The following is a 16,117-nucleotide window of genomic DNA, read 5'->3' on the forward strand; positions in this document are numbered from 1 at the left end:
CCACTTCCAGGCGCGCCGCTTCAAAGCCTCTGCTCCGCCCCCCAGCGTCCTGGCTTCAAAGCCGGGAGCGGGAGGGAGCTGGTGGTGAGTGGGTGAACAAGGGGGGAGCCGTAGCGGTGAGTGAGCGAGCAGGTGGGCAGGCGAGTGAGGGGGCGGTGAGTGAGCGAGCGGGGGGCGGCGGCTTCAGAACACGCCTGCCTAGGGCGCAATATAGTCTGGAGCCAGCCCTGGGCCCAGACAATGGTGGTGGTGAGATGGAGGAACTGGAAATACCCTGTCCTACTTGCTCCCTGTCTCTCTACCTGTCAAACCAGCAAGTGGTAGCAAATGAGGAGAAAAAGGGTGAGGAGGAATGGCAGCAGGTGACAATGCTGGTGAGAAGGTAAACTCAATTAAAGGAAGGGGACCATGGAGGGTGTCTTGCTAAAGGGCCCTCCAAAACCTGGAGCTGGCTCTGATGGCAACCATTTAAAGTAATCATCACAGCCTATGCTATTTTGCATTTCAATTCCCTCTGAGCTCACTGATGTTTTTCAGATGGGTGGGAAATCGTGTTTCCTTACTGTCACTCTACTTAGCAGCGACCAGATGACCCGTTCAGTTTAGTGGGACAACGCTCTCTAATGGTCATTTTATAGTGCAACTTCTTCTGCCCATGGTAGGAAATAGCAACAAATATCACTATCGCTCAGAAAAGTTGGGTTTTCAGGGTCTTATTTTGTGATGAAAAAGGGAGCAGAAGGAGTGGGAGACACACAAGAGGATCACTGCATCATCAAAATGACCCACGGACATCCATGAGTGGCCAGTCATGAGCATGCTATAAAACACTTGCCTGAAGAAGCTCACCGTTTACAATCCTTCCCTGCCCTCAAACATGTCCATACAAATCTGCCAACTTGAGATTAATACTTCACGCACCTGATGAAATAGGGACAGTGTTCATGAAAGCTTCAGCCTTAATAAATGCATCAGTCTTTCAAAGGAATCTCTTTGTTGTTTTTGCTGCAACAGGCTGACACTGCTACAGTTCTGGAAAGAGAACTGGTTTGTGGATTTCCTTCCTGTTGGGCAACTTTCATCATATCCTGTGTTCAAGTGAATCCAACCCCCCACCCCCACCCGCCCTGTGGAGCTGATTCCTCCTCTCATTTGGCAAAGATAATTTCAACTCTGCTGTTAAGGACTCAGGTGCAAGAATGCTTTAGCACCTTGGCACAGGTGGGCAAGCGCCAGACAGAAGTCCATTGCCTCAGAGGGAGAATCAGCCTGCAGCCATCGCAGGAGAGTGGCCAATCTGTGAGCTTAGAGCAGTCCTTGGAATGGGATTGGCCCTATGGTGCCACCAAGGCAAACTTCATTGAAGGAAAAATACTCAAGGGGTAATGCTAAGCCAAACAAACATATATGCAAACTCCCCCACCCCCTAAAATGAAAAGGTGAAGCCAAAATGCAAAATGGCATCATCCTCAAGCATATACTTCAAACTGTAAAGTAAAGCCCAAGGGCAAAATTCTCTGGGAAGTTCTCCTGTGCAAGCTCAACTGAAACGGAGGGGCTGGGTGCAAAAGGAGCTATGCCTTTGTGGTAGTCCACTGGTTTTTGTATGTGGAAGGCCCTACGTCCAATCCTAGGCCTCTCCAGTTAAAAGAAGGATCAAGTAGCAGGCAGTGAAGGCTGGTGGCTCCAGTTTCAGCGGGGGTGTGAATCCATTCTGGGTTTCAATCAGAACCAGCCAGAATTCTAAAGGAGGTATCCAAGGTACTGAACCTATTTTGGGGTGTGGGTATGGTCAGTACCCTGGATAGCTCATTTAGCAGATATAATAATAATATATTTATTTGTTACCTGCCTCTCCCTCTGGATCGAGGTGGGGTACAACACAAATGCAAACACCATAAAATACATATAATTGATTAAAACATTTCAAACTAATGATGGGAAAGTCCTCTGGTGGAGACCTTGGAGACTTGCTGTGAGTCAGATTGGATGGTACTGGGCTTGACCTGGTATAAGGTAATTTCCTTATTCATTCATTTAATTTCTATATACCCCAATAGCCAAAGCTCTCCAGACAATTCCCCAAACCAGACTTAAAGCCATAAAATACAATAGACTAATAAAACATCACACCTTAAAAAGTTAAAACTGCTCCCATTCATTTCCATGGCAGAAAAACCTCCCAGAGGGTTGTGTGCTAAAGAAATCTGAAAACTGGAATGCAAAATGGTTGGATTGGATCCAGTCCTAATCATTCTTAGAGTAGAAACTGATGGCTCTTAAATGGTTCAGTTCTATACATGTTTAGACAAGAAAAGTCTTACAACTTCCAGCATCCCGCAATCAGCATTGACTTTTGTAGGACTTTTTTTTTCTGTCTAAACCTGCATAGGATTGCCCCCTAAGTCATTAGTGAATGACTAAACTCCCATTGATTTCAATGGGTCTACTCTAAGTTTGACTAAGTCTGGAACCATACCCATTTTGGGTAAAAGTGAGAACTGAGTGGCCCATCCTTTACTGGTGCATGTGCTTGCCCAGCATGGCGTAACTTCGGTTATAGCACAAATCTGGCCATCAGTCAGAGCCTTGATGCTTGGAAAAAGGGCTCTTGGTTGGATTGCACTGGGATCACATGTTTCCTCAAGAACTCTGCATGTCTCCAATGGCAGTTCCATTGCAATGCATTTGTGAGTGTACGTGTGGGGAAAAATACCCTAAAACAGATCAGAGGATCTCAGTGGAGGAACTTAGATAAGGAAAAGAATTAAATGAAAGTTCACAGTCAAAAGCCTGCCTTAGAACTACAGCTTCTGTGCAGGACTGAACAGGTGTCTTCTATTTCAGAGCTCTAGTTAAAAGCTCAAAAGAGGGAAAGAGGAAGACTATTTGTAAGTGGCCCCAGTATTCTTCAGATCACTGTAGATATCCAGTCTGTGCCCTTGAAGTTCCTGGGAAGAAAGAAAGAAGCAAAGCATCAAGGAAGATCTATACTGGCCAGCTGGTTTAACAGTGATGCCCTCTCTCCAAGGAAGGCCCTGCTAGATCAGACGTCTAGACCAAAATCCTTTCCTCCCCAGACAACTACCAGATGCCTCCAGGAAGTTTACAAGTATTGTGTGATGGCAGGCAACAGGCCAGGGCAGATGCCATATTTTAATGGGTGCTCGGGATGGTGCAACGAATTGGCCCTTGCCCAGTGGCAACATGTCCCTGCCCCTGGTGGCGCTGTGCAGCCCCTGCCACCATCAGACCTTCTACGAGGCATGGTGGCTTGCTGCCATGGCCAGTCATGCGCCTCACCTCCTCCACCTGGTGGTCTGGCTTGTTTGTTTGTTTAATTTATATCCTGCTTTTCTGCCCAAAAATGGCACTAAAGGCAGCTAATAATATAATCTGGATAACTGCCCTCTCGAATCTTAATTAAAACGTAGCATAAAAGCCAAGAAACTGAAACATGATTAAAACAAAGAGGAGGAGGAGGAGGAGGAGGAGGAGAAGGAGGAGGAGGTAGTTGAATCAGTGTTCCATGGTGGGCAACCACCATGTTAGATTCTCCATGAGGGAATCTGACATGGCGTCTGCCATGGAAGAAAGCCAAGTGCTGGCTTGGCTCCCATAAAAAGTCCTTTTGTCCGATGCTAGGTGAACACATCTATGGGTAGGTATGGCGTGAGACATCATTGATTGGCAGTGGTGAGAAACAGAAGGATAGTATGGCTCTGCTAGTGGTGGGAGAAGTAGGAGCACCTGGTGCCAGGTGGGCATCTGGATGGCGGTGGGGACAACAGGGTTGTCAATGGGCCCTTGGCGGGGTCTGACCACATTGATACCTATTGTTTGTTTTCAAGATCTGGAATTGAGAGTTTTATTGCCTGTAAAAGGTTCCATTTAGATGTCACGGCCAAGAACCATAGATAGACCCATCCATGAATTTACCAAATCTCATTTTAAGGGCACCATCCTAAGGGGCCTTCAACTCCCACCACAGCTCTGGCTTTCTTGGAGGTACTTTTTCAGACTAAACATGCACAGGATTGTGCCCGAAAGTTCCCTATACTAACGACTGTCATTTATAGGAATTGCCATTCTATGGGGGCAGTTTGGGGGGCAATTGTCAGCACTCCCACCAGAATAGAATCCCCAGGATTCTTTGGAGGAAAGTTATGAAATGGGTATAATACAAATGCAGGTAGAAAGTTACCATTAGAATAAGGACGTTGGACCTCTTGAAGCCCGAGGACCGAATTACATTTTGGAGAACTCCCAGGAGTCACATTTGAGTGGTAGGCAGGACCAAAGGCAAGAGGGGGCGGGGCCAAAGGCAAGAGGGGGTGGGGCCAAAATACTAGCAAATTTTAAGTTTTTGAAATGGGGGAAGAAATGGGGAAGGCATTGCACACAAGCTGGGAAACCATGCAACAGTAGGAGGACGGGGGAAGGGGCTATTTGGGGAACCCCAGGGAGCAGGATTTGGGATCCTTGGTGAAGCGGCTTTGGATCCTGGGCCTGGAGGTTCTGCACCGTGCATTAGAAGAATCCCTGTGAATCAATTAGGATCACTCTCTACAAACTGTTTTTAACCAGACCTTGTCATAAACAGAAAATGTCTGGATTGGCCCGCTGGCATAATAGCAACGCAGGGTTTCTTGTCATGCTGAATGCTTTATGAATCCCAACAAGCCCACTCAGCAGGCCTCCGAGCCAACGGTTAGGAGTCACATGATGCACTCACCTCATAGTGGGACTCTGGCTGAGTCTTCCTTATGTTGCCTATGAAGAAAGAGAAAAGGAGGTTGATGTCAGGCCCTCACTAGAGGAATCATCCTCAGAGGAAAAAGCAGAGCCTCCAGAAACCAGGGGCACATAAGATCAGTTGCTGGCACCAGGCCAGGAGGAGCCTGGGCCCACAGGGGAGATGGCTCCAGGTCCTTCCCTGTCAGTGGGAGGGGACTCTGACTCTGATGCAGATGAGGAGCAACCCCCTGACCCCCAGAATAATCACTGCCTCAAGCAACAAGTCGGTAGGTCTCCTGTAAGAAGGTGTGCTCGCTTACAAAGATCGTCTCCTTGGTAGAAAGTGACTCCTCTTGAGTAGAGATCTGGCCAGAGAGCTCTAATGGACAGCAGCTGAGCCTGGGGTGGGGCTCAGCAGCCTTTGTGGTTAAAAGCCTTCAGTCAGAGCTTGCTAATTGCTGGAAACAATGTCTCACAAGGCTCTCTCTTCTGATCCTGCCTTGTGCTTGAATCTCTGTGCTACAGACCTTGGATTCCTGCTTGACTCTGCTAGTGGATTGTATATATATTGGACTGCCTAACTGTGCTTTGACCCTTTGCCTGTTTGGCCATATCCTGACTCAATATCCTGGACTGCAAGCCTATGCCTTGACCCTGTGACTGTTATTAGCCTGAACTCTTTTCAACTGAATCCTGTCTGTTGGAACATTGGCCTGGGTTATTACTTGGCCTTGTAGTCTGCCCTATTAATGAGACTGCTACAGCCAATGCAGGACAGCTGAGCATGTTCTTTTTCTTATCCCATAAGTAGACTGTAGGAAGCTACCTTTGAATTGCCCCCTTGGTCTTTTGAGCCTGCTATTGTCAACATGGACCAGCCACATCTCTCCAGGGTTTCAGGCAGGAATTTTTCCAGCGCTACCTGGAGATGCCAGGGATTGAACTTGGGACCTTCTGCTCTGTCATGCTACCACCTCCCTTGCTTCCTGCCTTCCCTTCCTAGATCTGAACAACAGACTGAGGGTTAGTGATGCATGAGATTTGGGGGAAGCTTCACTACCCCTCTCTTACATTCTCTTTTTATTGTGACAGGAAGAGCGTCCCCTGCTTTGTATGACAATGAGGACAAAGAAAGAAATGGAAGCTCACTGCTCTCCTAGCAAGTTTGGCTCAGATGTCAAATTTCCAAATCCAGGAAGGCCAGAAGCTTCTAAGCCACGTGAGGGGTGTGGATGGGTGCAGCTCAGTTTAGTAAAAATCTCCCATTGGCACCAATGAAATGGCTACTAGTCCTCATGGCTATATGCTACCTCCAGTATCGCAGTAAGCATATATACACCAGTTGCTGGGGAACATGGGTGTGAGGGTGCTGTTGCACTGTGTCCTACTTGTTCATTCCTGGCCGATGGCTGGTTGGCCACTGCGAGAACAGAGTGCTGGACTAGATGGACTCATGGTCTGATCCAGCATGGCTCTTCTGATGTTCGCACAGTGCCCAACCACAGAGGTGTGTGTGTGTGTGTGTGTGTGTGTGTGTGTGTGTGTGTGTGTAGGTAGGTAGGTATTGCAGCAGCAAATCATTTCCTACCCAGATGCAATCCCTCTTGGATACTGCTGTAAAGCCGAGGGGTGGGGACAACCTCCCCTAAAATTTGCACTAATGGATGCTTAGGTCTCAGGAGAGTAGAACTGAGCCCATGGGGGAATAGCTTCAGGGCTGGGGTCCCAGGCCTAGCAACACTCCTGCTAGAAGGGACCAGAGTCACCCCTCCATCCTCACCATTGCCAGCTTGTTGGCGTTGAGAGATGCGCTTGGCCACATAGTATACGGCCAATGCGATGAGCAAAGTCAACAGCAAGTCTACCAGCACGATGCCTGCGATGGCCCCTGGATCCAGCAAAGGGCAGCCGACAACGCCTGGGAGGGAACAGAACTGGAGTTGAGAGATGCACAGACAGAGCATGAGCCCTAAGACCAGAGCCTATGGGGAGATTGCCAGTGTTCATGGAGCTGAAGCACCTTTCCCCTGACATCTGGGCAGCTCTTAACTTCCCTTCAGGATGTAATGATCACTAGAGAATAGGGATGTCGAAGAAATCAGCAATGGAATTAAATGTTCAGGTTTCTATGAGTCCAACCCATGGACCAGTTTGACCACATCACGCAGATTCCACAGGTTTGCAGACTTTTAAAATTTACTTTCTGAAATTTTACGTAAATTTAGAAAAATACATAAAATATATGTTTAAAAGTTACCGCCCAAAAATGTACATTTCTCCAAATAGGCCAAAGCATGAAAACGCATATTCTGTATTTTTAGCTGTGTGTGTATTTGTGTGTGTGTTTGTGCATTAGGGGTGGGGGGAGGGATTTGTACATTTTTTGCAAGTTCAAATTTTTGCAAGTGTGCATTTGTGCAAATGCAAGTTCGCACAAATTTGGGAAATTGGGAAAAAAATCAGATTCTGTCAATGAGCAGATGATGGAACGGAAGGCGTCTGACAATCCACAAAACACAGATGGAATAGATTTTATAAAATCTGTGCATTCCTACTAGGGCAGAGGCTTATAGGAGCAGGCTGGCTAGAGTCAAAGCCTGAGAACTTTCAGATATCCTTAATAAACCTCTTGATGTGGCAGGGATTAGGTAGCCATGCCTTCTCCTATCCATTTTCTCCCCAGCCCTGTAGCCTCTGCTGTAGTAGCAATGCCCAGCCCTGTAGCCCTTCACCTAATTCAGTGTGCCTTAGCCTGGGCCAGCTCTGCCATTAGACAGAGCAAGGCAGCCACCTCAGGCAGAGGATTGAAAGAGCAGCAAGTTGTTGGTGTGTGTCAAACACACACACACACACACACACACACACACACACACACACACACACACACACACACACACACACACACACAATCTAATGATTGTGTTTTTATGGTCAGGAAGACAGAAACACTTGTGACATTGACTGGGCTCACGTGATCACTGCAGCCCACAAAGGCTTTTTTAAAGGCACAGTAGGTCAAGTTGTTTGTGGCTGCAAAATGCACAGTTGCAAGCTAGTTCCGGTGATGCATTTCAATGGGAACTAGGATGGCCCAAGGAGGTGTGGATGGTGATGACGCATCTCTCCCACCCCTAGAAAAAGAGGTCTCTGTGCGTATAGCAGGAAGAGAGGCAGAGAGCTGTCTTAGCTCTCGGAAGGAAATCTGATGGCATTATGACACCTGATGGAGAACAGACATTTGTCAGGTTGCTAATGCTGAGAGGTCCTCCATTATGTTCAGCCTGCATATATGTATAAATAAACCTTATAGCATCAAGTCTCCAGCGACCTCCTTCTAAGGAAACAGAACCCTTGGTAAACGCTGGAAACCTTGAAACATCTCTTCAATCGGAAGTCGTGTGCACACATGTAGCAATGCTCAAAATAGAAAGAAATCCTAACAACAAAGGGCATGTTGAAACTAGGAACCAAAGTATCCTACAAGTAGGTGTTTGTAGAGAAGCAGTTTGAAGGAACAGTTTGAAGCAGGGATCAAAGCCCTCAGACAGCAGCTGCCCATTTTAAAAACCAGAAGAAGAACTGCACAGGTTTCTTTGTTGCGTGTTCCCATCTTCTATTTCTGTCTGGATCTGCTGATAGCTCTCTGGCTGAACAGCAGTAGCTCAGCAACGATTTCTGACTTATGTAAAAATAGCAGCAGCAAAATTACCCCCCTCCCCCAAATTATACTGTTGAAAAGAAGGAAGTTGGATTAACTAGAAATGCTTTTTCCAGTCTTGGTACTCGAAACAAATTCCCGATCAGGAGTCAGAATCTTTTAATTCTAAGTGTCTGTCTTTTGCACCAGGCGCCAATTGGTAGATCATGGGGTTCTCGTAAAAATACAAAACAGCCCCAGGTTTCGCCAGCTCCCATTTACAAAGTTAGCAGCAAGAAACACTAGAAAAATGTGTGTGGGGTGGGGGTGGGGATGGGGATGGGCTCTTACCTGCTTGTTGTGCAGCTGCAGTTCCTACAAGACAAAGAAATGGTTTTTGAGTCCTTATTTAGTTTATCACCTTCAAACAGCCCCCTTTCCCATTCATTCCCATCAGATCGATATTTGATTGATGGAAGAGATTACAGATCTTTAAGTGGAACACTCAGGTCTTGGCAGAATTCTCAAATGGGGAAGAAACCTTGCTGGTTAGGTCAGGGTAGGAGGAACTAGAAGTGAGTTTGACTCTGAAAGCTTGTTGACAATTTGGAGCTAGGATCTGTTGGGAATATTGCAACCTTGTCTGCAAGTTACTGGAAGGTGGCAGCGTGGCAGTTAATTCGTGGGAATTTTGACCACAGGTAGCCTTAGGATCTCTATAGCCTACAGTGTGGTTTACTGTGATTTCTTCATTTTGCTCCCCCCTCCCCCCCCTGAATTCAACCATTGCTGGGAGCACACATGTTTGCTGTCATGCTCCTACCTGTGTAATGGAATGCAAAATGGACTGAACAAACTCTTTTTGAAATTCTACATTGTACCTACATTTTATATGCAAGATTTTTGTGAGTGAAACCATTTTACTTTTTCTTCACCAAAAGAAGGGTGTGGTTTCCTTTTAGTGTTGTAAGATAGCCTGTGTGCATGTGGGATTGGTAAATACTCATTCTGTTTTGTCTTTTTCTTTTCTCTGCTAATTTGCTTTCCAATAGAGGCATCATTACTAAATAATCCCATCTGGGTCTTGGTGTTTGATCTTTTTTACTTCAGTTACTGCTCATGCAGGGTGAAGAAAATGCTCCCCCCTCACAATTTGACATCTGCTTTTTGGTAAATGTGCATTCCCCTCTAGGAGAATCTGCTTTGTGGTAAATGTGGTTCCCCCTGTAGGAGAATTGTAGCCACATTGGAGGTGAGTAGCCCCAAACCTTCAGGTGAATTTTATCAGCTCTGAAACCTTTCTCATTTTACACCCTGCTTCTTCTGCCCTCAGTTTTTGAGCAGAAATTTCGCACTCCTTTTTGCTCAACATGTAAACCGCCCAGAGAGCTTCGGCTGTGGGGCGGTATATAAATGTAATTAAATAAATAAATAAACATCCATCCATACATTTCATAGGCTCTTTGTTCCATGGGGTTTTTTTCTTCATAGAATCATAGAATAGCAGAGTTGGAAGGAGCCTATAAGGCCATTGAGTCCAACCCCCTGCTCAGATATCTTGAAACAGATGTGTCAGTTCTGCTTTGATCAGAATGGGTGCAGCTGGAGTGCCAGTGTATTTTGGACAAAAATAATTCCAGCTAATGTCCCATCAGCTGAGCATCTGGGATCCAGGAGCAACCCCAGACTATACATCTGAATTTTCAAGGAAAATGTCCACTATTAACCTTGATGCTCCCTTACTTATTCTCATCTTCCTTCCAGCACCAGAAAGGGGGAAACACTTTAGTCACAAGTTAACCATAGTGCTAGCTGGGATTTCCTCCAAATCATGTTTTGCAAATCCGTTTCAAATGATGACATAGATGCAAACTATGGTTGCGCACTATGGTTACCAACATCAATAGTTTGCCTAACAGGCACCATGGCAAACTACAATTAAACAAAGTGAGGAGGAAATGAAGATGAAAAAGTAGAGGGAGGGGAAGGAAGGGAAGGGAAGAGGGAGCCCTTGAGTCCATAGCATGTGCCTAGTCCTCATACTGCCAAAAGGGGAGAAAATATGGGAGGGAGATGGAAGGGATAGAGTGCTTTTTTAGGGGGCGGGGGAGAGCTTTGTTCCACCTCTTAGATTTCTGAAAGACAAATAACAGCATGTTTTGCATTCATGCCCTCCATCTTAAAGAAATTTTCTCTGAAGTAGCTCCTATTGATTTTGATGGGGCTCATTTTCAAGGAACTATGTTTAGGAGGGCAACCTAATCTTACATTCTCAGTTGATGATTTGTTTATAATTTCTGCAGGGAAAGGCATCTTCTTTCAAATTACCCGGATAGGAGGTTTGCAATCGAGTTGGGGGTGTGTGTGGACACTTGTCAGGGAGGGGCATGTGATGCTGCCTGCGCCAGCCATCTCTCAACCAAGGTTTGGAGCATCAATAACTTCGAGCCTAGGACACTGCCAGGTTATAGCCAGTTCAACCATCGAACCAAGGTTGTACATTCTCTGCACTAAGGGAACCATGCCCCAGGATATATGCAATATATATTCTCCACCAGGAGAAATGGAATCCCATGAAATGAATGTTTGCTTGTCGTACAATATATATTTGCTTCTGTTTGTGATGGGGGGTGGCACGAATGTTTTCGAAGAAGTCATTCAAAATCTTCTTTGCTTTCACACGATAAAGATTCTGTTCATTTATTTCTCCTGCAGGCTTCCTATTTACTCCCCTTATAAATTGATGCGCTATCTTTGCAAACATATGGACTAGAAACTTGGTGGTGGTGGATTGTTGGCAGTAACTACTCTCCTGCTCCTGATTCCCGGGATTTTGACAACTGTGCCCAAGATGTATCCATGTCTGTGCTCACACCGTGCACTTCATGAACTGACAATGCACACCCTAGCTCTCGCCTGGTAATCAGTAAAGATGAAATCAAAAGGAAATAGAGATGTAAACATGACCACAATGATGAGGCTGTTCTGAAATTATTTTTTTCCTGTAGGGTGATAAGAGATGGAAAACAGGTAAGACATAGACGCTATTCTGCCAGAATGAATGTTCATGTTTTATTCAAGCACAAATGCATTCCATCTCATTTCAGCATCACTTTTCAATTTAAAACAAATTTATGCACAAACAATTTCTTGAGCACATTTTTGTACGCCTTGAAAATTGTATGCATTTTTGTACATCCTTCCCTCTAACAGACACAATTTTTGCAAGCAATTTCTCCTGACATTTGCTTTGCTGGATGCTATGTATGCATCTTTGTATGCAGTTTTCTCTAAAGTATACATTTTTTTTTAATTGTAGAACTGGTTGTGCCAAATTTAGAAGAGTGTGAAAACCAGAGGATAATTGTGTTCCTGCTCACATATTAATTCAGGAAGTGGACGTTCATATTACAATGTAAACCAAATGATTTTCTCCCACTCATCTCTACTTCCTGCTATGGCAATCCAGACGTAGTTCTATGCAATCAGCTGATGCCCTTGAATTCAGCTTGCAGAAAATGAGTCTGGAAACAATGTGTGTCGTAGTAGTTCTGTGGAATCTTATTTTTTTGTTGATTGTTTAACCCAATGCAGCTATGGAGGATGTAATCTGAAGTGGAAGATCAGCAATTCCCACCCACCCCTGAAAATTTCCACTCTAAGCTTTTTCTTTAGGGAAAAAATATTGATATGTGTTATCTCTTGTCCAGCTTGGTGTGTGTGTGTGTGTGTGTGTGTGTGTGTGTGTGTGTGCGTGCACGCCACTTGGAAGAGCAATTTCCAGCATTAAAGTTGTGTGGTGGGGGGAGGGCAGTGTTGCCATTACTATTGGACCAAGGGGAGATGGTTTGTCCTTTCAGCTCAGCAGGATCCCCCCCCCAGTATCAATGTATGGATTTTGTTTAATCCATTTTGTCTGTGTTTCACAGATTGTCAGGTATCTTTCATTCTGTCATCTGCTGAATGACGGAATCTGTCCCCCCCCTTTGGAAAACTGTTTTTTTTTTTAGCCTGTGTTATATTAAAATGTTGTCTGATATTTATAATGCTGTGGTTGTATTTTTTGTGTGAGTTGTGAATCACTCACAAAACACCCCCCCCACATACTAATTGGCTGCCAATTAGTTTCTGGGCAAAGTATAAAGTGTTGGTCATTACCTTTAAAGCCCTACACGGTTTGGGTCCAGGTTACTTGTGAGATTGCCTTCTCACATACAATCTGCCCCACACACTCAGGTCCTCTGGGAAGAATTTACTCCAGTCAGCTGAAACTGTTACCCAGAGGACCTTTTCTGCTGCTGCCCCAAGACTGTGGAACGGCCTGCCAGAGGAGATTTGTTGGCTTTATACTCTCTCTGAGTTTAAGACAACCATAAAGACTAGTCTCTTCAGGCAGGCCTTGTAAGGGTAAGGTGAGGGTTAATTGGACCTTGGGACTGGCATGTCTTTTAATGCATGAATTTTATGGTTTTTATGGTTCCTTAGGAGGGGAGATAAGAACCAGGCAGCTGCATGAGGGGGAGAAGACCAGAGCCAGGCCGATTGTAACTGTCTTGTGTCCTTGAGTGATTAACCATCCCAGGCTGAAGTGTGAAGAAACTCCATGTATCAAAGCTGAAGGGAGGGGGGAAGGAGTAAAAAGAATAGTATAAAGACACCCCTGTGAAGGGAACAGGGAGGCGTCGGCTGAGTCTGGTCTGGGTGACGTATGTTTTTGTAGTTAAGTTTTGTAGCTTGCTTGCGCTGGGTTCTTACACTTTTATGCATGTTTTATTAGGTTTTATTCTGCTATTCCCATGTATTCTTGCCCTTTTCCAAATAAATGGTCTTAAACCTCATTTGTGTGAGCTGTGAGTGTCTGGCCCGGGGATCCGTGCTAAATCCAGTCGAGAAGCCAGCTGGTTGCTGGCCGCTCTTCCTTTACAGGCCTCACCAGATGAATTTTAAACCTAAGAATTTTAAGATGTTGTGCTTGTTATTTTAATATTGTATTGGTTTTATATGCTCTTTTAACCAGTTTTATGTATTGTATTGTTGTATTTAATGTTGTTTCCTGCCTTGATCCAGAGGGAGAGGAGGGTAAGAATTATTATTATTATTATTATTATTATTATTATTATTATTATTATTATTATTATTATTATTATTATTATATGATTTGCTATATGGACAGGGACCAGAAGGGGACCAGCTTGGCTGTTTCTTTCTGTCTTTGTTTTGCCGGGCCCACAAGACAACAGCGTGGCACCTTTGTTTCTCTGGCACATTTCCAAGTGACTGTGGTCAGCACAGACTCTCTGCCAAGCTGGCTTCATGTGCCACTACAACCCCACCTTAATCAAATTATCTGTATGACACAGCAAAGCAGGTTCTTGTGGGACATTGTAGCCAGTCAAAGCTGGAATGAACAAAGGGGAGGGCTGGGGGTTGTTCAGGGATGGCATCAAGGGTTGGCACGGTTGGGCACATGCCAAGGGCCCACGTCCAGGCAGGGCCCCCCTGAACCTGCCCTCCCTCGAATTACTCCTCTTCACCATTGTTAGCCTGCTTCTTGCTCTGGCCCAGACAAGAATAGCCCCTGCCTACTTCCTCCCTGGCTCTCTATCTGACAGGCAAGCAAGTGGTAGCAATTCTGAGAAAGAGGAGGGGGGGAGAGCAGCTGGAGACCATGGCCATGAGAAAGTACACTCAGTGAGGAAGGGGGGCTATTGAGGATGTCTTGCTCAAGGAGCCACAAAAACCTGAGTTTCTTCACATTTGGGTAAGCGGACAATTGTTATTTAGTTGTTGCTTCTTTCTTTTTATAAGTGGACAAAATAATTAACCCCACCCCCTGTCCCATGCAGATTACACTGGAGTAAAGCCATAGGAACAGGGGAGGGAGGGAGGGAGAGAGACAGAGAGAGGCAGGCTACATGGATGCAAGAGGGGGCAGCAACAAGGGTAAAAAAAAGGCTTTGATCCAACTTACCAAGCTGTGTCCAGGCCAAGCCCAGGAGAACTCGGAGACCTAGGAATCCTGGTCGGTCCATGGCCAAAGCTCCAAAGTCAGGGATGGAGCTGATCCTTCAAAGTCTCTCTGTCTTGGAAAGCCCTGATTTTGAGCCCCCAAGGGTGGAGAAGCTGAGACTCTAGGGACAGCGGTGGTATCTGACGGAAGAGCAAGAGTGAAGTGATAAATTAGCTTTTGGCAGGAAACCTCAGAAAAGGGGAAGGGAGATGTCAAAGGGGTGGAAACCAGACTGCAGCCAGTGTCCTACTTCCCCAGTGGAAGGGAGTCCAGAGTCAGAAAGGAGAGAGGGAAGGAGGGAGGTCATCAGATCAGATCCAGGAGTCTTTTCTTCCATTGCAGCAAATCCCTTCTTATTGCAGGTTGCCCTGACTTGATATCTGGTTGCGGGAATGTGAGTGTGTGTGTCTCTCTCTGTGTGTGATGGCTTAATACTCATAAATCTCAGTCAGGCCATACTAAGAAAAAAAGGTGGAAGTACTGCTGGAGAAGCACAGAAGGTTACATATGGAAGATGGTATCTGGCATTCCCCACCCCAGTAAAATTCGATGTTTGAGGCAGAGCGATGGCAGGATTGCATCTAGGAGAAGCTGTGGTTATTTTTCTGGATTGGAAGGGGGAATAGGTGGGAACGGGAGGACCCTAAGGGTAAAGTCAAAAAAGAAGAAGAAGAAGGAGGAGGAGGAGGAGGAGGAGGAGGAGGAGGAGGAGGAGGATTACGGCTAGTAGGGAGGGAGGATGGGTGGTGTGCAGATGGAATATAGCTGTACAAATGAGTAAAGGATGACTACAATGATGATAAGAGATCACCACCATCACACTTATATCCCACCTTTTTCCCTTTTGCAAGGAACTCAAGGCAACTTACATAGTTCTCTGCCTCTCCATTTTATCTCCATTTTATCTGAATCAGATTCAGAACTAGAAGACGCAGCGCCATACACCAGCCAGCCTGTACCAGTGGGAGAGGAAGCTCTCACAGGCTCTTCACCAGCTGGAAGTCAGCCCCCTCCAGAGCTTATCTCCTCAAGGCCAGATCATACACACTCAGGGGGAAGTGAGTGTGCTTCCAGGGGTGAGTGTTCCAAAACACTAACTGATGCTAGGGTCCGCCGGAAGCTGAAATGCACAGCGCCTAAAGAGGGTATGAGAAAGTCAGAGAGATTACGCCAGAACCTACCACCGCAACAAGCGCTCTAAGTTACAGGCATTTGAGAAGTAACTTCTTACTCTTCCTGAATGGACAATTGTCTTGCCTAGTTTGCATTGCTTTGCCTAGGGGGTCGTTTCCAAGAGATAGACTCTGTTCAGGTAGAAGTGATGTTTGTTGCTTAATAAAAGCTTTGTGGATTACTTAGCAAGCCTCATCATTTGCCTCTCATCGAAAGTATGAGCGTTCTGAGAGACACAACAGGCTGGATTACATCAGCTAATACAATTAAAATTTGTTACAAGAATTATTTAATGTATTGGTACCTTGAGGATTTATTGTGCCCCCTCTAGAGGATAATAAAGATATTGCAGAGGTGTGCTAACACTAGACAAACAATTCCAGGGTAATTTGCAGCTAATGCATTTTTCTATCCTCTCCTTACACGGCAGGCATAACTTAGGGCAGCCTTCCCCAACCTGATGACCTCCAGATGTTTTGGACTTCAACACCCATCAGCCCCAGTCAGCATGGCCAATTATCAGGAGTGATGGGGGGGAGTTATAATCCCAAACATCTAGC

General features: G+C 45.6%; 1 protein-coding gene across 1 annotated transcript; it reads right to left on the bottom strand.

Moving 5' to 3' along the window:
* Positions 1 to 1,823: 1,823 nt before the first annotated feature.
* On the bottom strand, positions 1,824 to 14,514 carry TYROBP (transmembrane immune signaling adaptor TYROBP). Its single transcript, XM_063139874.1, has 5 exons — positions 14,346 to 14,514; positions 8,726 to 8,749; positions 6,518 to 6,655; positions 4,736 to 4,773; positions 1,824 to 2,951 (listed from the first exon to the last, which is right to left on the bottom strand). Exons 1-5 carry the CDS (start codon positions 14,404 to 14,406, stop codon positions 2,886 to 2,888), a joined length of 327 nt encoding a protein of 108 aa, XP_062995944.1. The 5' UTR covers positions 14,407 to 14,514; the 3' UTR covers positions 1,824 to 2,885.
* Between the last annotated feature and the right edge of the window lie 1,603 nt (positions 14,515 to 16,117).

Source organism: Elgaria multicarinata, chromosome 13 (assembly GCF_023053635.1).
Source record: "Elgaria multicarinata webbii isolate HBS135686 ecotype San Diego chromosome 13, rElgMul1.1.pri, whole genome shotgun sequence".
Classification (NCBI taxonomy): domain Eukaryota; kingdom Metazoa; phylum Chordata; class Lepidosauria; order Squamata; family Anguidae; genus Elgaria; species Elgaria multicarinata.